At 43.3% G+C, this 25,875-nt stretch overlaps 1 protein-coding gene across 1 annotated transcript; it reads left to right on the top strand.

Moving 5' to 3' along the window:
* The first annotated feature begins 4,473 nt into the window (after window positions 1–4,473).
* On the top strand, window positions 4,474–5,718 carry LOC132418804 (myb/SANT-like DNA-binding domain-containing protein 7). Its single transcript, XM_060002794.1, has 2 exons — window positions 4,474–4,501; window positions 4,928–5,718. Exons 1-2 carry the CDS (start codon window positions 4,474–4,476, stop codon window positions 5,716–5,718), a joined length of 819 nt encoding a protein of 272 aa, XP_059858777.1.
* The last annotated feature ends 20,157 nt before the right edge of the window (window positions 5,719–25,875 follow it).

Raw genomic sequence — 25,875 nt, 5'->3', positions numbered from 1 at the left:
ATCCCTTCTATCTTGCTGATTCTGCACTTACTTCTTATGACTCTACCCCTTGTCCATCTGGCTCCAGCAACATTGCTCTATTTCTAATTCCTAGAGTATCCCAAGCATACTCCCTTGTCAGGATGTTTGTATCTGGTTTCTTCTGTCTGGAACACTGTAGCAGTTAGCTTCTGTGTGTAACGAATCAATCCAAAACATAAAGGCTTAAAATAACAATTATCATTTCTCCTGGTTCTCTGAGTTGACTGGACAGTTCTTGTCTACACCAGCTTGACGGAGGCTGTACGGTCTAGGATAGGAGTTGGCAAGCTACAGGCTGCTGGCCAAATCTGACCTGCCACCTCTTTTTGCAAATAAACTTTTATCGGCACACGACCAGACCTACGTGTTTATGTATTATCTATGACCGCTTTCATACTACAAGACCAGTGGCTTGATACTGATGGGTCAGCGGGGACTGCTTAGCCACGTGTTTCTCATCATCTCTCAGGGTAGCTCAGGCTCGTTTACATATGGTGGTCACAAGAGCTTCTGAGATCAAAAAGCCAGGTCACACTTGATATTGTCCCATTTTTCAAAGTAGGTCACATGGCTAAGCCTAGAACCAAGTGTGGAAGGGGCTACCCAAAGACGTGGCTATAAGGATAGGAAGTCTGTGGCCATTTTTGTGAACAATCTACCATTACACCTTATTCCTCCTTCATGACTTTTTGCCCCACCTCGTACAACTCTACGCCCGAATATCACTTTTTTAGTGAACCTTCCTTGATGAGCTCCCTCTCCCCACTCCCTGTGCCTCTTTCCTGCTTAATATCCCTCTGTGACATCTATCACTTTCTTACCTTACTTATTTATTTTGTTCACTGTCTGTCTTCTCCTTCTAGAATATAAACTCCACGAGGACAGGGATTTTTGTCTGTGTTGTCCACTGTTTTATCTCAAATGCCTAGAACACTTACTAGAACAGAGTAGGAAATTAAAACACAGTTTTGAATGAATGGATGGTCTGATGGTGTTTATGATTCGAAGCAGGAGCGCTCCTTGCTGGCTATAACAGTGCTATTGATGTTTGGGTCCAGAGCCCACCATTTATCCTTCTTGGTGTAACATTGCTACATTATGATGGAATAATACATATTAAGCACTTTGAAAATACTAAGAATTTAAAAACAGAATTACTATTGCTTTGCTTTTTATACCTTAGATAAGGTTGGTCTTAACTCACTCAATAGGTAACAGTCACCAATCATATTTAATCCTCTTAAATGGACCAGAGCATTGCAATTATCTATTTTGGCATAGTAATCTCTTGGAGGAGGGGCTATTTCTAAAACAATACTCTGATCACATTGAACATAACCCCACCCACCACCTTGGGCTTTTTTTCTGCCTACAGAATAAAGTCCTCCCAAAGTAGTACCCATTTTGCCTTTCAGGATTTATGCATTCTTCATTGGTTTAGTTAGGCTTGAAGAAAGGGCATGACTTAGAAAAGGGTGAAATGGGCGGGGGGCGGGGGGGGGAATTGAGACAGGAGCCAGAATGTGAGATCTTTTCAGAAACAAGTTGTGGAGCAATTTGGCTGGGATAGAGGAGCCATATGACACAATATAATATAGCAGGAGTCTGGCAAATGCATGGGCAGTGCCACGTTTTGAATTATCATAAAATCAGGCCCTAGGCCCACCAGATGTCCAAAAGAATACATGAAACCAGACTAAGTCTGACAACATGATGAGCTTTTCTTATGCCTTTGGTTCTTGTATTTACTCCTCTTACCGAATTACATCTATTTTCTTTTTCATTCTAAATTCTGTATGAATTTAAGAAAGTGAAACCACTGAGCCAATAGATTTTTCTAGTTTCATCAAGAGCAGAATTCTGGTTGTTGGATTGTTGATCTATTATGTCTCTATCACACCACTTCCTCAATGGTTATTTATACCTCATCAACAGCTCCCAGACATTAAAATGAAGGGTTTTGAAACTTATGGGAGAAGTTTAGAGAGAGAGAGCTCTATATCTTGTGAAACAGACAAGGTCACTGCTTAGTCAACCTTTCTTACAAAAGAGTTCAATGATAACAGCCAAATTAGAGCCCTGGTCAACTGCAGCTGATGATGGGCTCTGTTGATGGGTGCCCTTGGCTAGACCTGAAAGTGATGTCCTGAGAAATGATTACACTTCTGCTCAATAAGCCAAAGATGTATCCATTAAAGGCTGAGCAGAAAGGAGGAATAAAGGTGGAAATGCATCCTCCTGATCAGTCCACATATTTGACCTCTCACTCTCAGTCATGGTCTCCAGTGTATCTATCACACTCCGTCACGTGGATGGATTATTCTAGTGCAGTTTCAGACACACAGAATCCTTGATTGTTGAGCTCCTTATAATCTTAGAAAGATATACTCAGGTATGTAAACCAATGAATAGTTCTTAAAAAGCCATATGGAGAAATTAGGACCACGTGCTATTCACTCATTCAATAATTATTTATGAGGACTGTGTTAGATGCTAGGTGTTCTAGCCTCAAGATGAACATACTTTAGTTGGAGAGACCAACATTAAGAGTGATAGGTAACTGCTGTGATAGAATGAAGTACACACAGAGAAATGGAGTGTTATCTTGACTTGGGAGTTGTGGGTGTCCTGGAAGCTTCCTCGGGTGTGATACCTGAAAAAGAATTTTGAAGACTGAACAGGAGATGTTAAGGAGAATAAACATTGCAGGTAGAGAGTGGTGTGGGCGACAATGGACCTTTCCATGTTCATAGTCAAAGTGGAGGAGGACAGGGAAGAGTAAGGAAAGAGAAAAGATGCTGGAAAAGAAACAGGACAGATCAGAGAGAACCTGGCAGTTCAACTACAAAGTTTTAATTGGATGTGAAAAACAATGTAATGCCACTGCTGAATTTTTTTGTGATCAGATTTTCCCTTCGGAACATAGACAAATGTGGAAGATGAATAAAGCATCTGAGTATGGATGAGGCTAGAGGCCTGAGATCTATTGGGGACTGCTGGAAAAAAGTCTGGAGAGACATGATGAAGGCTCAGCTAAGACAGAGCAGTGAAGAAGACGGGAGTGATGCTGAGAGATACTGATGACCAGAAATTAGAGTTCTTGGTGACCAGATGGGCAGCAAAGGAAAGAATTCTGAAGGGTAATGTTTGGATTTCTAGCTTTGGGCATCTGGGTAGACAGTGACATCATTGTCAGACAGAGAGAACACAAGAAGATAAATGGGGACTTTGGGAAAAAGTAGTGACTCTTCTCAAGTTCAAGATGCTGTGGAACATCTAGGTGGAGCTGGAAATGGAATGAAATGCGGCGATTCAGGCTACATGGAATTAAAAGGGAAGGGTAAACTTTCCCACACCTAATCCCCTTTTGTGTTTGTCTATCCTGGCCTTTTGTAGAAAAGGTCTCCATCTGAATGATAGGAAGATAAAGAAAGAGGGGCCTCATGGATGGCGTGGAGGGTGGGTGGGGACTGGAGGAAAGGCAGGGATTTGATAGGTAGAGGGGAAAAGAAAAGGCAGTTCAGGGAGGGAACAGAAAACCGACAAACGTTAAGACACTATTACCAAGCAAGGCAAGAGCAGAGGGTTCAAGGTGTGGAAAAGAGGAAAGTAAGCATTACCAAGAGGATGGTGCTGGATTTCTGAATGAATTTATTCTCCGGATGGATGCTGGGAAGTTTAGACTTTACACAACCAGCAGTAAGAAGCCATGGAAAGTTCCTGAACAGAGGAGGAGCTTTATAAGATTCATATTTCACGAATATGCTTTGGAAACAGCATCCACGAGAAAAGTAGGCCTAAGGGGAGGCAGAGATCTGTTTAACAGGTGATTGGAATCTTCCCGCACCTCCAGTGCTGTGTCAGGGAGAGAACAGCCTCCAGGGGTTCCTTCAAAGGGGACCTGGCCACGGCCCTCTTGAAGAACCAGGGAGATAGCCATGAGTATTTTTTTCCTTTAGAGAAATACAGAAGCAAATAAAAATAAAGCTTGCAGTAATGACAATTTTTTGCCCAATCACACGTGCATTACTAAGTGTCTTCCGTGGGCTGGAAGGTATGATTTTCTGAGTCGGCTGCTGAGTTGAGATGACAGGAATTGCTCAGTGTTGATAACACTTGGATGTTGCTAATGTAATTACAGTTTCCCAAACCAGTCTCAAAAACTAAGGTTCTGGGTTCTGCGGCCCGGCGCTGTTGCGGAGGGGAGACCACTTGTTACTGCTGCCACCGTCTCTGCCGCTTTACGGCGGCCATCGGGGTTCACCTGCACATCCGTCTATAAGGAGGGCCGGGCTGATGTGGTTGCCAGTGATGCAGACGACAGAGCTACTCCAGCTGTGCCGCTCACGCAGAAAGTGAAGAGGTTGTTGGACTGGCAACAAAACAAAGTAGAATGAGGAATATTTCAAATACAGTAACGAAAGTAAAGCAGACCCTTGGCAGAAGCCAGAAATGCGGTCCTCGGACCTGGCTTCTCGGCAATCAGCCCTGAAAGGGAAGAATCGCCTGGCTCCTGAGATAGACCGGAGCACACAGAGCCTCCCCACACCTCCAGATCGGCACCTTGCTGCCCAGGAGCCTCCTCCAGCTGGCCTTCCTTCGCAGTCCACTACGGTCCCTTCCAATAGCAGTGCGGGCATCCGGTGGTCCAGACAGGAGACACGGACGCTTTTCTCCATACTAGGTGAGGCACAGTATATTCAGCGCCTCCAGACCGTGCATCACAATGCGGACGTCTACCAGACTGCGTCTAAGCGGATGCAGCAGGAAGGCTTCCGCCGCACCGAGCGTCAGTGCCGCTCCAAGTTCAAAGTCCTGAAGGCATTATATTTAAAGGCCTATGTGGCCCACGCCACAAGTATGGGTGATCCACCACGCTGTCCCTTTTATGATACGATGGATCACTTTCTCCGAAATCAGATCGTGACTGACGCACATAACTTAACGAAGGATGCTGCTTGGGCCCAGCACTGTGATCAGAAGTCAGCAGCCCCTGACACCCCAGGGGAAGAGGGAACCAGCATTCTGGGAGCAAGAATGACTCAGGCAGCAGATCGTCAGCCTATCCTGAAAACAGTTAAGGAATCAGATGAGGATTGTCAACTGAGGATCAGTGACCAGATGCGAGAAACCAGCGACCTTGAGGACTCCTGGGATGAATCCTCAGGTGCAGGGTGCTCTCAAGGGACCCCCAGCTACAGCAGCTCCCACCGCCTTTTCAGAGGTGCAGCCGCTCCCTGTCAGAGCAGCCCCATGACCAGACTGGGAGTGTGTGCTGAGCCCAGCCCCTGCACCAGCTCCGGCCGAAACACTCCCGGGGTGGCCTCGGCACAGCGGCCTCCGGGCTCCTCCTCCAGAGTTCCTTTTGTTCCTGGTGGGGATGGGCCTTTGACCAGTGCGGCCCCTCCCAGGTGGGCAAGGCGAAGAAGGCGGTCAGTGGCCAGGATTATCGCAGCCCAGTCGGCAGAAAACAGGAGATTGGCGCGAGAACTTTCAAAGCGGGAGGAAGAAAAACTGGACCGGCTGATTGCCATTGGCGAGGAGGCCAGTGCTCAGCAGGACACCGCCAAAGAGCTGCGCAGGGATGCCGTGGCCGCGGTCAGACGCCTGGCCACAGCGGAGGAAGAGGCAACCGGTGCTTTTCAGCTGGCGCTTGAAAAGTTGCTTCAGAGGTTAATTTCAAACACCAGAAGTTAGGAGCTGATCACACAAGGGTGTATTTCCTACTCTGGCAGAGGCCCGGGTCCAACAGCTGCCTTCTTGTAGCCTGCCTCCTTTTCTGTGTCCTCAGAAGAAGAGTGGATGGACCATTAACGTGCAGAAGGGTAGGAATATACTTGCTTCTCCCAAGCGTCTCCACTAGTTGAAAGACCTTTCAGAAACGTGAGAGGTAGCCTAGTAGACAACGGAAGCGGCCAAGTCCAGAGAGCTAGTTAGCCCTGGTTTCATCACGGATGTGCGACAATTTAGTTTACCTCTCAGCACCAGTTTCCTTGGCTGTTAAAAGGGAGCAACCTGCCTACCTCACAGGGTTGCTGTGAGGATCAGATGCCTTAAATACATGTGAAAGGGTTTAAAAGCACTAGACACATGTAAGTTATTAAACCATATGACCTTGGCCGAGGTCAGACTAGGGTGAGGCACAGTAGCTGACAACATACATACGGAATCAGGGTTGTATACCGAGACCTCATTGCTAGAATCTACTAGTTTAACTTGACTGCTTCCTGGAGTTTACAGTCTTCATTTCTTTAAATCTCTCTATAGCTCATTAGGCTAATATAGACACAACACGTATTGGTACCTTTATCGCTTATATTTTCACTGCTTTGTCTGTGACATACCCACTAGCAAACACTCAATAGTCAAACCATCTTTCCCTCCATTTTACTAGTCCTTAGTCTCTTATCACTATGGATATATTTCAGAACTGACAGGGAGCCACAATCGTGCGTTTTAGTTCATATTTATAATCTTTGATATAATGAGAAATTGGCTGTCGTATGAAATATTACATGTAAGTAAATTATTTGCATTCCATATCTTTTAGGTTCCTTGATTATGCGTAATTATATATCTTTAGCTTTGGTTTGCCATTTGGACATTGTGGAAACAATTCAGATTATATCGGTTTTAGCTAATTAGCTTTTAGCTAATTTTGTTCTTCTCTGTTAGCCTTTTTTCTGTCTGGTATGTTACAGAAGGCCAGCCCTAGAAAACTTTTCTTCTAGGGAACTTTCCAAAGTCACTCTTTCTCACAAGATATAGACAAAAATTCACCTCATTAATGGCACATGATGGAATAGAACAGCTTTGGGAACAGTTGGGTGGTGTGGATAAGGATAAGTTACCTGCAATAGGTAACTCTTTTTAAGCACCAACCCTCCACAAATCCATTCCCTTTTCCCTCCAAAACACACACACTTCCTAGAGGAGATACGATGGTGTTGAGCCATGCTTCCAATTTACTCTAGAAGGGAAGCCATTACCGGCCATCGTTAACCTAACTTAGAGCTCTTAGCGGTTATTTAGTACTTTCAGAAAGTACAAAAAGGAGACTTGGAATTTAAAAAGCCTTCCTTTAATCAAGAGGCTGGAAAAAAAGTGCAGGCGTGTTGGGAGAGGTTTTATTTTCTATTTTGCCACCTTGGTTCCTTACCTAAATGCTGGAAATACCAATAGGTGGAGAAACGGTCCAAACCACAGCGGGAACATAGTGGAAGCAGGAATAGATGGCAGGCCTCTCTGGGGAATGGGCGATTACGTAGGAAGCAGCGTGAGGTAGAACACATTGGAATCTAGTCAGAACCCCCAGATTCTAATGCTGCCACACTTGGTTACACTGAGCAGATCGCTTGCCCTTTTCGTGCCTCAGTTTATCTCTAAAATGAGAGGTTTGTACAAGATGACTTTGCTCGTACCTTCCAGTTCTAAAAAATTAGATGAATAGCATAGCAAAAGGCAAAGTGAAACTCTGACTGCGATATTTTCAGTCACAGCAGCGTATTAATGGATGTGAAGTCCTGGTAACAATTGTGTTTGAAGGAAGCATTCTATGGCATTAATATTTATGAATGTGCTCGTGAACTTCTATAAGCACCACACCCAGACAGATTCCTTGCTTTAAAGAAGCATATGTTTAGGGCACAGAAATGGAGATATACAATTTTTTTTTCTCAGTTGTTTTAGGCCCTTACATTGAGGGGTCCATGTCAGTTACAACTGGATAACACTACTGTAGATAGGTAGACTTTCTGGAAAAACAGGGAAGTACTTGAAAGAGTTAGACCTGTACTATATTAATCTATTAATGGTAGCAAAGTACACAGGCAGGGATTTATTTGAGATAAGAGAAGTGCTGAAGAGTAGAAGTCAACGTGAATTTTGGAGGTAGTAGTGTGCAGATCTAATGGGTAGAGCAACTTCAAGGTTGGGAATAAAACTCAAGGGAAAAATCTTTAAAAAGTAAACACAAAAAACAGGCCAAATCTTGTGAAGAGGAGGGAAGTCGTAATAAGGGGAGGCTGTAGAGAAACAGGCCCAGAAATCCTGTCTGAGCTCTAGGAGGCCCAGGCGTGACCCCCTGTCGGTCTGCAGGCAGGTCACTTGACCATTCTGTACCGCAGGCCCCTCACCTATCCAGTGGGAGGCTATCCCAGCTACCTCGCGGGAGCTGTGTGAGGGCCCAGTGGACAGATGAATGTAAAGACAGGCGCTTCCAGACCTGGCGGGCTCTGTACTGGGACAGCAGGGGGAAGAAGTCCGGTAGCATGAGAGTGCTGGTGAGTGCGGGGCAGGGCCTGCTGACCACAAGGGGCACTTCAGCAGGGTGGAGGAGGATGAAGGCCGTGGTACCCTGGCAGGAGCGATGCTCTGCCTCCTGATGCCCTCGACGTAAACGGTGCTGTGTATGGCAACCTCCCACCACCCTCTGTGTCTCTCTGTTCAGTAACTTAATCCTGGTGTGGACAAATAAAGTTGTTATCTGTACCTAAAAAAAAAAAATTAAGGTTTTTGTATTTTTTTCTATTTTCCTGTCCATTTTGGGAAGATAATAATAATAAAAATGTACAAACTTGCTTGGTTTGACTTCACACCCTGTTGTCACGACATTTTTATTGTGTCTTATCCTGACTGGATTGATTTATTTCAACTTGTCTTTGAAAATGCCATTTATACAGAGAGACTGAACGGACTTAATTTGTTTAGTCTTGCAAAATGATGCTTATCAGTGGACCATGATAATTCACTAAATATATCCTGTGAAGGGAGATGGTACGAACAACTGAAAGAATTATTCGTAGTGTGTGGAGAACAAAAATGGATACAAGGAAGTTCACTAACAAACAGGACCGAGATGTTAGAATAAAGATGGATGTAAGGTATTCTTATTAGTCGTCCCATTAAAACAAAATGTTAATTGAGAGAATTTCTTTATGTCATTAGGGCTTTATTGCTGCTGCTGTGGTTGTTATTTAAGTATATACAGAAGTGGCCCAACACAACTAATGTAAATTTCTCCTCCATGCTTCTTCGAGCATCATAAACGCTCAAGCTTAAATGAATTTCTGCTTCACAGAATTACAAAGTACCATTATAAGACTTAATATGTTTCCCATTTCCTGTCTTTTCCACTGTCTCTCTTCTAACACAGCATCCACATTTGGTCCACTTTTAAAACAACCTTAAACTTCCTAATTCATTATTATTATGTGTGTCGCAACTGCTGACAACCATAGATTAACCAAGTTTTAAGATACTTTGTAAAGGAAGTATAAATGATCAGAAAAGCAACTGTTTTGTTGTTGTTGTTGTTGCTTTTCATTGGATGAAATATTCTTTAAATTCTATAGTGCTTTACAATTTTCAAAAGTTTCACACACTTCATTTCATATAATCCCATAACAACCCCTTTCTTTTTGCCTACCCCTATACTGCCCCTTCCCACTTCCCTCTCCCCACTGGTAACCAATCTCTAGTTTGTTCTCTCTATCTGTGAGTCTGGGGAAGCAAAGGTTTAAAATGGTGTTTTTAGGCATGTAAAAGTCATGAATAATCTGAGATGCTATAAGCAGGTACAATGTATTCAGCCTCTGCAAAGTGCTCTCACGTATAACACCTCATGGAAACCTGTCACTTAACATTTGAATCAAGCCACAGCATAGCATGGTCAAAGTGGCTAAGTTAAGAAAAAATGGCAACTATGTGGCCTTAAACATGGGAACTCTTCTTTCCCCCTTTAGATCACCTTAAGGTACCAATGTTCCATGGAATGGACCTTGGAAACGTGGGGAAGAGAAACTTTAAGATAAGTTCTTACTCAGATCTTTTCTTTTAGGGAAAAACAACCAATTAACATAAGTAATGTTTTCCAACTATGCACTATCCAGGGAGGTGAGGTAGTATAGAGTTTGGAGTCAGCCTTCCTGGGTCCAGAACCACTTGCTAGCTGGATGACCTTGGACAGGCTAATAAACCTCTCTGTGCCTCAGTATCCTTATCTGTAAAATGGGAATAATAATAGTCTTACCTCACAGGGCTATTGTGCATATAAAACACTTTATAAGCAGAGAGGAGGGTAAAAAACTCAATAAAGTTAAAAAAAAATCACGAGAGAGAAGAGCTTGACACCTAGCATTTTATCTTTTGCATAAATATAACATATGGAATATCATGGCTCCAATTAGAGTGAATGGACACCTCTGGTTTCTACATAACAATAAGCAATTCATTTTTGATAGTTTAACTTAAACCCTACAGTCTTACTGAAAATAAGTTAGTTTGTGGAAGTTCTTGACATACCAATGAAAACCAGCTTATTGGCTCTTGCTAGAGAATTAATGGACTGCGATGCAACTCTCTAAATCCAGTGACAGCACCCATTTTGTTAAGGCAATGAGCCTCTTGGTGACATCACACTGTCCAGACCTCTATGGTGGAAATAGATCCCGAGTACTGGGGACTGGAATTTTAGCCAGTAGAAAAGGATGACCCAGAAGCTATTCAGAAACATCAAAGAGCTGTCCCAGGTGAGAAGAATGGGACTTGTTCAGGAAGTCATCGGAAGTAGTAGGGGAACATTATGTGTCATTTTGCACAAAACAAGACATCTGGCAATGAAATGGGTTGCTTCTCAAAATAGCAAGTACCCAATACTAAGAGAGTGATTAAGATAAGATTCCTTCTTTGTAAAGGGAACCCTCTTACACTGTTGGTGGGAATGTAAACTGGTGCAGCCACTATGGAAAACAGGATGGAGGTTCCTCAGAAAACTAAAAATAGAGTTGCCATATGATCCAGCCATCCCACTCCTGGGCATACACCAGACAAAACTATAATTCAGAAAGATACATGCACCCCAATGTCCACTGCAGCACTATTCACAATAGCCAAGACATGGAAGCAACCTAAATGCCCATCGACAGATGAATGGATAAAGAATGTGTGGTACATATATACAATGGAATGTTACCCAGCCGTCAAAAAGAATGAAATAACACCATCTGCAGCAACATGGATGGACCTAGAGATTATCACACTAAGTAAGTCAGAAAGAGGAAGATAAGTATCATATGATATCACTTATGTATGGAATCTAAAGAATGATACAAATCAACATATCTATGAAACAAAAACAGACTCACAGATATAGAGAACAGACTTGTGGTTGCCAAGGGGGAGAGGGGTGGGTGGGGGAAAGGATTGGGAGTTTGGGATTAGCAGAGGCAAAGTATTATATATAGGATGGATAAACAACAAGGTCCTACTGTATAGCACAGGGAACTATATTCAATATCCTGTGACAAACCATAATGGAAAAGAATATATATATATATATAGAGAGAGAGAGAGAGACAGAGAGAGACAGAGAGAGAGAGAGAGAGAATATATGTATAACTGAGTCACTTTGCTGTACAGAAGAAATTAAGACAACATTGTAAATCAACTATAGCTCAATAAAATTTTTTTAAAAAAGATAAGATTCCTTCTTTGTATGGGAAACTTGAATGATAATTTCTGGATCCTAGAGCCTAAGAACTCTTTTCACTCTATTTTAATTCTAATTTCATTTTAATATTGCAAATAAGTTTTCAGATGCTATCCCTTCCTCCAAAGCCTCTTTGGGGTATGTGCTATAGCTGAGAGATGTAGATACTGTCAGCATTCTCTGTGCCAACATTACCAAGATATTTTTACCAAGAGGCTAATTAGAACCTCTTGGAGAGTTTCATAAGATTTCAAACTTCTAATGCTTCAGTTAACATTTCCCATCATTTTATTTTGGCCTGGTGTTAAATGGAAGAAGAGCTGCCATTTTATGGAAATAACAGTTCCCTGAAGACTAAAAAAATCCCTCGAGTAGGAGACATTTGCAGTCTGTTTACATTGTTTTATGCCCTTTGATCCCTCATGGGGGGGCAGTAATATCATTATTTCCATGTTACAGATGAGGTCCTGATGCTTAAGTAGCAGAGTTCAGATCTGAGTCCAGACCTTCTGACTCCAAATCCAGGGCTCCTTCCCTTGGGCCTTACTCACTGCTTCAAACTGTTTAGTCAACATACATCTGAGGACCAAAAGCAGGGGTGAAAAGCCTTGTCAATGAAACTCAGTGATGAAAGAAAAAAGCAACCAGGTAAAGGCTGGTTTCCTCAAAAGGAAATACGGAGCTGGAAATTCAATCAGAGAAAATTGTGGAGAGATTTTCAGACTACAAAAGGGATTAATGAAGGAATAAAATTAGTCAACCAAAAGGGTCAACGTTTAGAAACAATATATTGGAGTCGAGAAAAGATATGTCTGGGATCTGGGAAACTAAGAGAGGGCGGAGAATTAGGAAAGAATGCAGCTAAAGTGAATGGACACGGTGAAGGAAGACACTCATCCGGAGCAATATGAAAATGAGCTAGAGCCAGAGCCTCGCGTGGACCCGTAGGAGTATCCAGACAGGCAGAAGGAGAGGTAAATAAAGGAACGCTCCTAAATGGCAAATCACTATTAAACAAAGAAGACGATAGACACGAAAAGACAGCCATGAGAACCAAAACCTAAATTCAGAACAATAGATTTGGTTTTGTACATTGTTTTCCACAGGGGCAAAATTCTATTTCCTTTCTTTGGGCTTATTTTCTTCCCACTATGCCTCCCTCCGAGCTCTCCAAAAGGGAAATGCAGAGGGTGTGAAGGGGATGAAAAGTCAAGCTGCATATTTTTAATGTGTTTCCAAATGCCACTGAGAAAGCTACTGCACCCTACTTGGTATGTAACATATATTTTAAAACTGCTAAACCGTGATAGTCATGATGAGAGCACAAGCTGGCATCGGTTGGGGTAGGACCATGACTCAGATTTGAAAAAAAAAGAATTAAATACCGGCAGTTTGCTGCTCACACACTTGATCTTGTAGAGCATGATGAGTCCATATTTAAAACTAGATCATGTTTTTTGAAATTGATATATTGAAAAAGAACTTTTAGACCTTTGGATTAAAAAAATACCCTATAACTAAAGTACAGTATTATCGGGCTTCCCTGGTGGTGCAGTGATTAAGAATCCGCCTGCCAATGCAGGGGACACGGGCTCAAGCCCTGGTCTGGGAAGATCCCACATGCAGCGGAGCAACTAAGTCCGTGTGCCACAGCTACTGAGCCTGCGCTCTAGAGCCCACGAGCCACAACTACGCCTAGAGCCTGTGCTCTGCAACAAGAGAAGCCACCGCGATGAGAAGCCCGCGCACCGCAACGAAGAGTAGCCCCCGCTCGCCTCAACTAGAGAAAGCCCGCGCGCGCAGCACCGAAGACCCAACCCAGCCAAAAATAAATAAATACATAAATAAATTTTTTTAAGTTTTAAAAAAAAATAAAGTACAGCATTATCATGTATATTAGAATGAGGAGAACAGTGCTTTTGAACCTGCCTCAGCATATCATCCAAACACACACAGACTGCCACAGAGATATACTTATGCTTGGAATCAGGCAACTTGATTTGCCCTTGGCCACTCCATCAGATATGTGCTCTAGAAGCAGCTTCTCCCTAGGGAGCAATGTCCTCAAAAAACGTCCAGAACAAAGTGACTTCTCTCTGACATTGACATCGGGAATTTTCTCCACAGAGAGAAGGTGAGTGTAGATACAAAATGGATAGAGGAGGGAGAAGGGAGCAGAACGAATAGGAGAGAAGCTGTTCCGTGACTGAAAAATGTTACTAGCTACGGAACCTTCTTTCAACCCGCTAAAGCGTCAGTTTTCTTAGCTATTAAATGGGGTAAGGATAGGACTTGCCTTAGGGGTGTGGTAAGAACTGAATGGCATAACACATGCAAAGCAGTTAATGCACTGCCTAGCGTTACATAGATTAAATGCTCAATGAGGATTAGATATTACAATTTTTACCATTCCTGTGCGTCTACTTTTGCCTTCATTCATTCTTTACTTTTCAACAAATGTTTGTTGAATGCCTGCTACATGGCACGCACTGTGCTGGGTACTGGGGATGCGGATCTGTGTAAGTCAGACATCTCTCTGCCCCCTCCCCCCGTAGACCTTCCAGTGTAGTAGAGAAGACATAATATGAAAATTAACTATTCAATTAATTATTAAATTACATCTATGATAGATGCTATGAAAGAGAAGTCCCGGATGCCAGGAGAGAGTATAATGGGGGACCTGAGCTAATCTAGGTCTTACTTCCTTCAGGAAGTAAGTCTTGAGCTAAGTTCTGAAGGATGAGTAAAAATTAACTAGAAAGGGTGGGGGCGTAGTTTGACGTGAGAGGGGAAGACGGAAGAGCATTTCAAATAAAGGGAACAGCATTCACCAAGGCTCAGAGGCGGGATTTACAGGAATTTACAGATTTACAGAAATTTGTAAATTTACAGAAATTTACAGATTTACCGATATCGGTTATCGGTAGATAACCGATAGAGCTTTTATTACCTTCTCTACGCGTGGCCTTATTTTAGTGGAAGCAAATGAACCTACCTGGTAACCCCAGTCATTTACTTCTTGCTGGAAGAAACAGCCAGAGCAAATCAGAATGAAACCTTTGTTGGCCCATCCTAAATCCAGAACTCTCTTTTGTCAGAGGGAAAGAAGTGATGAAAGTCCACTCTAGAACCCCAAACCTGAATCTATTCTGTGGGCTAAAATATACGTAGAGGTTTATAATTCAGTTTTACACATAGTTTTGCATCGTGTCTGAAGGTTCGGAGATGAGAATCGTATACACGGAAGAGTTCCACTGACTACTGAAACATCTTTCATGCAGAAGAGAATCAAAATAATAAACGGGGTGTGTGCCAAGCCTGCCTTGTGCTGTTAGAGTTAATGCTGCTAGGATGTTTATGTTATAGACTTCATCTTGAAGGCTCTAAGATTTGGTCATAAAAACTCTTCCCAGCTGAAATGTGGCATATAAATAAGGTCTCCGCTTAAGGGCTGAATCGCTCTGTGGCTCTTTTAAGCTGTCCTTTCACTGGATACAACTCTGGGTGACTTTTTAAAACTGTTTGACGCCACCATCCACTTTTAACCCTTCATGCTTAGGAAACGTGCCCTTATCGTGGCTGCCTAGAACTTTGAAGTGGGCAGAAAATTAGACATTTCTGTAATGGAGCCAGAAAATCAGACATTTGTATAATGAGAAGAAAACTATATTGTGATCAGAGAATAATTTCAACACAAAATTCCTTTTAAAAAATGTATTCCCACTCTAGTCTTTAGGATGTTAAAGCTCTGATGATAACGTGACATACAGCCAGCCCAAGAAAGAAAAACCACAGCCTAGTAACTGTCTTAAGAAAAATTCAGTATCAATCATGTGTCTCTTCAAAATCTAGGGTTTACCCAATTAATTCAAGATGAAAACCCACGTGAGGACCCTGTGAGAAAGCTATGAGCCAGAAAGGGAGCGTTCACCAGAATGTGACCATGCTGGTACCTTGATCTTGGACTTCCCAGCCTCCAGAACCATGAAAAGTAAATTTCTGTTGTTTATAAGCTACTCATACTGTCCTATTTTGTTACAGCAGCCCAAACAGACTAGGACACTCAACATAATGCCCTTAAAATCCATCCAAGTTGTTGTATCAATAGTTCCTTCCTTTTTATTGCTGAGCAGTGTCCCAAGGTATTAATATACCGTAATTTGTTCAACTATTGACTCGCTGAAGGACATGTGGGTTGTTTCTAGTTTTGGGCTACTACAAATAAAGTGTCTATGAATATTCATGTGTAGGTTTTTGCATAAACACAAGTTTCCATTTTTCTAAGATAAATGCCCAGGTATGTAGTGACTACTCAGTTGTACGCTAAGTATATGTTTAACTTTTTAAACGAAACTACCATACTGCTTTCCAAGTGATTGTACCATTTCACATTTCTACCAGCAACGTATGAAAGATTCAGTATCTCTGTGTCCTTGCCAGAATATGGTATTTTCAGTAATTTTTATTTTAGCCATTCTAATGTAGTGGTATCCCATCATGAATTTAATTTGCATTTCCCTAATGGCTGGCAATGTTGAATAACTTATCATGTGTTCATTTGCCACCCATACATCTTTTTTGGTGAAGTTTCTTTCAAGTCTTTTGCCCATTTTCTAATTGGACTTTTTGCCTTTTTTTTTTTTTAGATGTTGAGTTTCGAGAGTTCTTTATATATTCTGGATATGAGTCTTTTGTTGGATATGTGATCTGCAAATATTTTCTGCCAGTCATTGGCTTGTCTTTCCATCCTCATAACAGAGTCTTTTGCAAAGCAAAAGTTTTTAATCTGATGAAGTCCAATGTGTTCTTTTTTTCTTTTGTGGGGTGTACTTTTGGTACCATATAGGGACTGAAGTTTTCTTCAGTGGGTTGAAATGCTACCATTAGTGACAATTGATACCATGTATTATGCACTTCCCAGGGGTGGGAACCGTGCTAAGCCCTTTATAAACATTAGCTACTTTCATCTTTACCTCAGCCCTATGAGGTCCCCATGATGAGCTGCATTTTTACAAATGAGGTCAGTCACTTGCCAAAGCTCCCATAGCAAGCAAGCAGTCAAGTCAGGCTTCCAACTCAGGTACGCCTGACTCCAAAGTGCAGTGTATAATGAGGAATTAAGGGGGAAATGCTTAGGGAATGTTAACAGAGAGAGAATTTCCTTAGGATTTGGAGAGGAATAGAGGAGGTGGCAGGGACCCTAAGGCAATGACTGGACTTAACCCATCCAGCAAAAAGGTGCAAAGAAGCAGCGCCTAGGAAGCACCAGTTAAAAAAGTTAAGTTAGGGCTTCCCTGGTGGTGCAGTGGTTGGGAGTCCGCCTGCCGATGCAGGGGACACGGGTTCGTGCCCCGGTCCGGGAAGATCCCACATGCCGCGGAGCGGCTGGGCCCGTGAGCCATGGCCACTGAGCCTGCGCGTCTGGAGCCTGTTCTCCGCAACGGGAGAGGCCACAACAGTGAGAGGCCCGCATACCAAAAAAAAAAAAAAAAAAGGTTAAGTTAGTAGTCACCTGGGGTAGAAAACCACCAATGAAGTCCTGATTTCAATCCAGCATTTTGGCATATGATGAGAATGAACACATTTGTCCTTTCCACATACATAGGTTTTGCTTCACAGGAGATACAAGAAAAGGGTCTTTTGTCCAGCACGAACGAGGAGAATGGAATGCTTTTGCCTCCATCTTGAACTCAGCCTGAACTGACTACCGTGAAGGAATTCCCTGTGGAAGGTAAGTGGCTCCTCTGGAAGTTGTTTGCACATTTTGGTGAAGAGGTTGAGAGAGGAATTACTAATGGGGGGAAGGAAGCAGTCATGGACGGCCCAGCTATAGCACTGTTCCTACATCAAGTAATCTAAAAGCAAGCCAACAGGGCTTCCCTGGTGGCACAGTGGTTGAGAGTCTGCCTGCCAATGCAGCGGACACGGGTTCGAGCCCTGGTCCGGGAAGATCCCCCATGCCGTGCAGCAACTGGGCCCGTGAGCCACAACTACTGAGCCTGTGCGTCTGGAGCCTGTGCTCCACAGCAAGAGAGGCCGCGACAGTGAGAGGCCCGCGCACCGCTATGAAGAGTGGCCCCCGCTTGCCACAACTAGAGAAAGCCCTCGCACAGAAACGAAGACCCAACACAGCCAAAAATAAAAATAAATAAATTTATAAAAGCAAGCCAACAGACGGTAGCATTTGTCGTAATTCTATTGAGGTGGGGACGAAACTCTTACAGTATCAACTGAGGGATGTGAAATTAGTTGACCTAGGCTGATCCTAAATAATTGGGAACTTGCCTTGAAATTTAAGATGATTTTGACAGAACAGTGGTTCTCAAAAGTGTAGTCTCACGGCTAGCGACATTAGTATCACATGGGAGGCTGTTAGAAGTGACTCAAAAACCCTGGGGAGGGGGCCCAGCAGTCTGTGTTTTTAAGTTTTCCAAGTGATCCTGACACAGGCTAAAGTTTGGGAACCGCTATAGTAGAAGGAGGTTTATAATGTATTTCAGCTAGGACTAGTTTTAACTGCATATAAAAGGTAAAACTCAAATATTAGTGGCAAAAAAAACCGACTTGTAATTTTATATAGAAGAAGTCGGAAGGTGGTCTGCCCGGGGCTGGTGTGGTGGTACCACAAAGCCATGAGAAACCTCAACTCTGGCTCTCTGTTTTGCCATCTTCAGCACTCGTTTGCATCCCCAAGGCTGCCTCATACTCCAAGATGACCACTTAAGCTTTAGCCCTCACACCTCACATTCAAGGCAACAGGAAGGAAGGAGGGGAAAGGACGAAAGGAGGTCCCTCCCCAATGAGTCAGTGACCTTTAAGCAGAAATCCCACATACACAACATTTCCCTTCCGCTGTCCAGAACTTAGTTACATGGCCAAAACCATCCACAAAGGAGGCTGGGAAATGTGGCTTTTAATTGGATCTGGGGCAGTCTTTGAACACCTTGAATACAACGAAGGTTCTGTTACTAAGCCAAAGGGGAGAACTGGTATCAGGTGACATCTAGAAGCTTCTGCCACAAGTCCTGCAGATGCAGCTAGGAGAATTCTAGAAATTTGGAAAACATCTTGGAACCAGCCAAATCTCTGCATTTCGAAGCTCATTTTCTATTCCAGGCAGTAAGTATTTTGGCTTTTTGTTACAAGTCTCTGGTCATAGATGATAAATATTAGGGTCTTCAAACATATGTGGAACGAGAGAGAGGTTGTCTGTAGTGTCTTATCAAACCACTTACCTCCCATAAGATGCCAGCCATGGTTCTGATAAAGTTTCAGGACAAATGTCCTTTATCTGACCACCACAGAAACAAGTGGTTGACTTCCCTCGAAGAGAAATTGGTTCAAATGAGCTTTTCTGACCTATTTTTACAAAAGAAAATCCCAGCCCTCACTCAGAAAAATATACAATAACTTGGCGCTATTGGTTCCCAGCCCCAAGGTCTGCAGAGAACATGGTTCCTAAGCTTCGCTTTCCCCAGAATGGAGGTGGAAAGTGAAGGAGGCCCAGCCCAAAGAGGTGACGTGCATCAAAGGATCCACGGTCCTCAACACGTTTCAGCCGTAAGTTCTCAAACTTCAGGAGAATGAGCTTCACCTGGGGAAACTGGTTAAAGATGCGAATTCCAAAGCCCTAAGCTAAGAGCTTCTAATGCTACAGAAACAGAATAGGACCCAGGAATCTGTACTTTTTTTCTTGTGCCCCAGTTGATTCTCATGGACCTTTGAGAAACTCTAACAAGTACCCAAACGCACATGCCACTGCAGCAGGCAACATACGGAACAAATTGGTTCAAAAGCTGACGCTTGCATCTTCCCCAGCATACAGCAAACTTAAAACAGCTGGTTGATTTGATGAAAAAGATCACATCAGCTGTTTGACAGCATTGTTCGGTAACTTTAGTTAAAACAGGCCAGTTGGGAGACTCTCCAGGCCGCGAGCCCACCATTAAGGGATCCCAGCTTAACAGCAACGACAGCAAGGAGGGCGGCAACAGCCTGATCAAAGACAAGGGCTGCCCCAAATGCCAACATGAATCCTTGGTTAACCTGGGCCCTATTGCTTTCACTATTAGATGACACTTAAGTTTCCTTCCAGCTCTAACAAGCTATGATTTTACTTTGAGGTCTTCAGACAAGGGCACACCTCTGTGTACTGGGAGCCATGACACTAGGGGGAAAGAGCAGAAGGTGAAGTCTGGATATCCGAAAGGAAGGGTGGGAAGGAGAGGAAGGGAGAGAAGGGTGAGAAAGGGGACCTTTGGCACGAAGCTGCTAACTCTTCCCAAAGCGAACGTGCACCACACAAGCGCACACATGCACAACCCTCATTATTTTTCACCTGTCTAGATCAGCTGCTGGTAAGCCCCGCATCGCTGACATGAGTCAGAAAAGTATATGCTCCAGTCTAGCCAAGATTAGAAGTTTTGCTTTGTATTACACCAGCTTCCAACTACGATTTCACTGCAGCAAAAATGACAGATGAGGGGGAAAACAACCCACCCTACGACCTACGATGGTGTTTAGTACAGGAGATGTGCTCCATCTACTGGTACAGATGACAACCGCAGAGAGAGATGCAAACACCATACAACAGACTAAAGGCACCAGCTTTAAACTGGACTGTGGTCGTTTGGATTAATAAAGGGCACCTTTTCTTCTTTAAAAACAGTAAAGAAGGAACAAGGAAAGAAAGCTGTGAAACATACAAAGACAGAAGCTACGAAGAAAAAAGAGAAACAGACTAGACACAGACACAATGGGAGAAGCAACATAAAAAATAGGGAAGAAAATGCCCAAATGGCAAAACTGTAAGAAACAAGCTATTTGGTCATCATGTTAACACAGAAGCTTCAAACAAAGCCCCCAGAAGCTCTGGAAGTAACATAGTACATGTCATGTTTTAGAGCCTTCATTTAAATTAGTTAAAGGAAATATTTTGTAGGGATTTTATCCACATTGATCCAATCGACTTGGGTAAGGCTAAGTCTTAATACAGAATCACTGTACATTTTGTCACTGTCTGGGGACAGAAAGACAATAGTGCTAATGCCGGAAGTTCACAGCAGTTTGGGAAAGACTGGAGGGGTTGAGGCATGACCAGCCCTTCTGTGCCTCCTGTGCATATAGTTGGTCTCTAATGATATCAGCTGTTGCCTCCCAGGCCTGTCACTGTTTCCAGTTACGATTCTTAGGCTTCTGAAGAATCTGATACCTTTATTTCCTCAGACGGCTATGTACTTTCTGAGATGCTGATGAATATTTGACTTATCATTTCTCATTCATGGGCATTGACAGTGCAAGTCTGCCAAACATTCTAGAAACAGTTTTTCCGCTTCTCATAGGCTTGCCTTATCAAGGGTTCCTACAGCCTCTCAGGATGAAGAGACAAGAAAAATAGCACTTACTGAGCATCTACAAGGCACCAGGCTCAGTGCTTCAGGCGTTATTCATTTCAGCGTCACCCCTGCCCTGTGGCAGTCCTTCTTAGTAAACCTATTTTGCAGATGTCAAGACAAAGGCTCAGGGCTTCCCTGGTGGCGCAGTGGTTAAGAATCCGCCTGCCAATGCAGGGGACACGGGTTCGAGCCCTGGTCCGGGAAGATCCCACATGCCGCGGAGCAACTAAGCCCGTGCACCATAGCTACTGAGCCTGCACTCTAGAGCTCACGAGCCACAACTACTGAGCCCGCGTGCCACAACTACTGAAGCCTGCGCACCTAGAGCCCGTGCTCCGCAACAAGAGAAGCCACTGCAATGAGAAGCCCACGCACCGCAACGAAGAGTAGCCCCCGCTCACCGCAGCTAGAGAAAGCCCGCGCGCAGCAATGAAGACCCAACACAGCCAAAAATAAATAAATAAATAAAATAATTTTTAAAAAGACAAAGGCTCAGAGAAGTTAAACAACCATCCCAATGCTAGTAGCTCATGGTTCTGGAAAGCTGACCAAATGAACTGTAGTACGCAGGGCTCTCTGCTACAGCACAAAAATGTGCCATGCTGGGAACACTCAGTTTCTTAAGTGTCAGGGAATTCCCTGGTGGTTAAGAGGTTAGGACTCAGCGCTTTCACTGCTGTGGCCCAGGTTCAATCCCTGGTTGGGGAACTAAGAGCCCGCAAGCCATGCAGCATGGCCAAAAACTTAATTAATTACTTACTTAATTAAAAGTTTTAAAAATATATGTGTTTCCCAATGTGAGAAGCTGCATCAGGCTCTCCTGTGGTTGGCTGTTAAAAATGCAAATGCCAGATCCCGAGCAGACTGACTGAATCAGAACCTTCACTGGAGCCCTAGAATCTGCATTTTAACACGTGTCAGGAGATGACTGATTCTCGTTAAATGACAGAAGAAGAAAAAGGACCAAGGACCTGGTTTTAGAGCTAACAGTATAACAGAGGTTTTCTTCGCTGTGGTGTGGGGCAAGAATGCTATTGTTTATTATCTGGTTAAGCTACTCAGGTTTTCTGAGCCAGTTTACTCATCTATAAAATGGGAATCATAGTTTCTGTCTCACGTGGTTGTAGTAAGGAGTAATGCATGTGAAAACACTTTGCAAATTCTAAATGGCTCTGTGGTAGATTGTAAAAATAGCCCCCAATCCTCTCCTGACCCCCATACCCACATCATTGCAACATTGATGTTGCAGGTCTTCCCACCAATATGTGAGGTATTTTCTCCTATTCTTTGAACCTGGGACATGTGATTTGCTTTGGCCAATGGGACAAGAGCCAATATGACCCAAGCAGAGGCTTCAAGAGCCCTTGCGTACTGGGGGTTGCACTATTGTGATACTTGGGATCCTGAGGCCACCATGTGATTGAGTCCCAGCTAGCCTTCTGGAAGATAAGAGATCACATAAAGAAGAGCCACAGTCAGTCAGCCAGCTACCAGCCAACAGCCAGCCAACTGCCAGACATGTAAGTGAGGCTATTCTGGATCATCCAGCCACCTCCTGACTTTCTAGCTAACTGTAGACTCATGAAGGAATCCAGCAGAAATCAATAGAGCCAGCCTACATCAGAAGAACTGCCCATACAGCCTAGCAAATTGTGAGCTAAACAAATGATCATCAAAGCCACCAAGTTTTGGGAAAGTTTGTTATGCGGCAAAAACTAACTGATACAGGCTCTATGCACATGCTACCAGTTAGGTTGTCCAGTGTTTTGAGCATGGCTTCTGTGGTTTTCAAAGCTGCCGCCCAGAGGGGCAGACCACAGATGAGCAGACATTATTGTGCAAATTTTCAGTCAAGCTCTTTCATCTCGTGGAGACAATGCCCACCAGAAACTGTTTTACAGTCTCTGCTGACCAAAGCACATTCTGGAAGTGCCAAGGGGCTGAGATGAAAGAACCCCTCCCAATTTCCCTCTCATTGTTTCCAGAAAGGCCGTTCAGCAGCCCTGTGCAGAAGGACATATAACCTAAATCTTCTCCAAGCCTATTGTCAATAATAATCTCCTGGCTCCACAAAGGCATGCATAATCCTCTGCATACCTTCCCATGTGCACTCTTTCAACGTGCTGCTGCTGGCACCAAGATAAACGGCTTCATCAAAGGCAGCCATGGAGGCTTGCGACCTGTTGAGGCAGAAAAGCTTCCTGGGGGATCAGAAACATCCTAATGGCCAAATCAAGCATCCTCACTGCCGTATGAAGCATTACTGTGCAAAATACATTAAATAAACCCATAATGGTGAACAGGGCACGATTGTGCTACCCAGGCTCACCCCAGGAGTCTTTATACTATGACTAAATTCCTTTGATAGGCATTTTCAAAGTGTGTGGTGCCTCTTGCTGAACATGTTTGGCGAGAGAAGACTCGTCATCTGGAAACATTATCTGAGGAGTCTCATTCCGTGGAACAAGGTGCAAGCATTGTCTGTCAAATCGACATTCTGCAACCTGAAAAGTAAGTATAAAACCGAGAATTTTTAAACCTTCTTTTCCTTCCCTCAAGAAATTCAGAGATCGTGAAATGAACGAATTCAGCTCTTTTACCATTCATTTGACATACAGCAAATTGCAACTTGCTCTGGGAGCGACGATTTACAAGCTGATGCACCATATCCAAATCACATACTCATTCTGCACCCCTTGACACACACACTTCATTAGATGGTTACGGAGCTATTGTTGGTTGAGTATAACCATATAACCCATTTTCTTATACCTATCTCCAATCTGTACTGAATCAGGGGGACATCTCAGAATGCCACTGGTCAACCCGAAGTAAGTCTCAGGCTCCTTCTGCTTATTATACATCAGCTTGAATATGTTTATTTTCACTGAAGAATTTAAAATGCCTTTTTTTTTTAAAAGCCTAACAGATCTTCTGGATATAATTTGGAATTTTAAGCTTCATTCAAGAAATCAAAATAAGTCTATATATAAATGATCATCATTAAATCAATTAATATGAGTTCTCGAACCAGGATCTTACTGGAAATTTTCTCAGACCAGATCAACTGCCACTGAACCATGGTTCGTTAACAATAAACTTTTATTTGGCCAATAGGTTAAAAAACTAAAGTTGTGTTAGAAATATTTAAGTGCTGGATACAGTCCTTGGTTGAAAAGGATGTAAGCACCAGATGATGAAGGAACTGAATAACAAGTAGAAAATGAAGAAAAAGAGAAACCATCCCATGAACACAACCAAAGACAGAGCCACGCAGATGACAGATAAAGCCATGTGGATGGATAAGCTCTCTCCAGGACATTTACTGCCTGACAACAGAAGGTTGCCAAGGACAGAACTTGCCAAGCACAGGCTGGGCAGGAGACTGACAAGGAGTGGCCAGAATGGTAGAAAGAAAAGCTGGAGTGGTCTATCTCACCAAACCAAAGGAAAAGTGTGTTTCAATACAAGGAGGATGCCAAGGGAGCAAGTAAGAAACGAGGGGAAGGGACTTCATTGGATTTAACAAGAAAAATGATTGGTGACTTTGGCCAGAGAAATTTTCGTGGTATGGTGAGGACAGAAGTGAGACTGTAGTGGGTCAAGGAGTCCACGGTAGGTAGGAAATGAAGACTTAGCCTTGAAACGTGGGAGGGAATGTGGAAAAAAAAGAAGAAGCAACGGGAGGAGAATGGGATGAAAAAAGCTTAAGAGTAGAAAGGCTTAAGTGTTTTTAAATGTTGCTAGGAAGGAGGGAGACCTCTTCCATCCTTACAGGAGGGAATGAGAGAGAAGGGTGCAACTGAAGAGATATCTGTTGGTCTGGCAGGCAGAAATTTTGTGTGCTCCCACCTGATGATATTTTTCTTCATGGTGAAGTAGGAGTCAAGGTACCTCTGCAGAGACTGGAGAGACACGGGAGAGACCAGAGGTAAGATGAGGGTGGAGACAGTTTGAAACAGTCACTATGGAAAGTGAGAAGGACACAGTTGACTATGGAAACAGGGAGGGATTTCTAGGCACCATGGAGGGTGGCCTCAGGTGGAGTCAGACATCATGGGTTTATGGTCACACTGGTGGTGTGATCTAGACAGCAGTGCTCAGCTGTCTAGATGGAAGCAAAAAGCAGAAGTTGTATCCATCCCAGAATAGGGTTTTGGCACATGGATTCAATGGAAGGGATGGAACAAAGATGTTAAGGATCTTGGCAAGAGAGAAGTTAAGAGTGATGGACCTCGGATGAATGGATAAAGAAGATGTGGCACATATATACAATGGAATATTACTCAGCCATAAAAAGAAACGAAATTCAGTTATTTGTAGTGAGGTGGATGGACCTAGAGTCTGTCATACAGAGTGAAGTAAGTCAGAAAGAGAAAGACAAATACCGTGTGCTAACACATATATATGGAAGTTAAGAAAAAAAAATGTCATGAAGAACCTAGGGGTAAGATGGGAATAAAGACACAGACCTACTAGAGAATGGACTTGAGGATAGGGGGAGGGGGAAGGGTAAGCTGTGACAAAGCGAGAGAGTGGCATGGACACACATACACTACCAAACGTAAAATAGCTAGCTAGTGGGAAGCAGCCGCATAGCACAGGGAGATCAGCTGGGTGCTTTGTGACCACCTAGAGGGGTGGGATAGGGAGGGTGGGAGGGAGGGAGATGCAAGAGGGAAGAGATATGGGGATATATGTTTAACTGATTCACTTTGTTATAAAGCAGAAACTAACACACCATTGTAAAGCAATTATACTCCAATAAAGATGTAAAAAAAAAAAAAGAGTGATGGACCACAGAATATAAGCTAGATAGGCAAGGGAAGATAGGAGGGAGCTGATATTATATAAGGAGAAATTAGGGCGTCAGGTGGGGAGAGTTCCCTTGAGTTTGACGAACATAAGATGTCACAGGTGATGCAGTTCTAAGAGCGATGAGTTCCAGAACAAGGCCATGGAGTGACTAAA

Source organism: Delphinus delphis, chromosome X (assembly GCF_949987515.2).
Source record: "Delphinus delphis chromosome X, mDelDel1.2, whole genome shotgun sequence".
NCBI classification, from domain to species: domain Eukaryota; kingdom Metazoa; phylum Chordata; class Mammalia; order Artiodactyla; family Delphinidae; genus Delphinus; species Delphinus delphis.
This window is presented reverse-complemented; position numbering and strand designations above follow the sequence as displayed.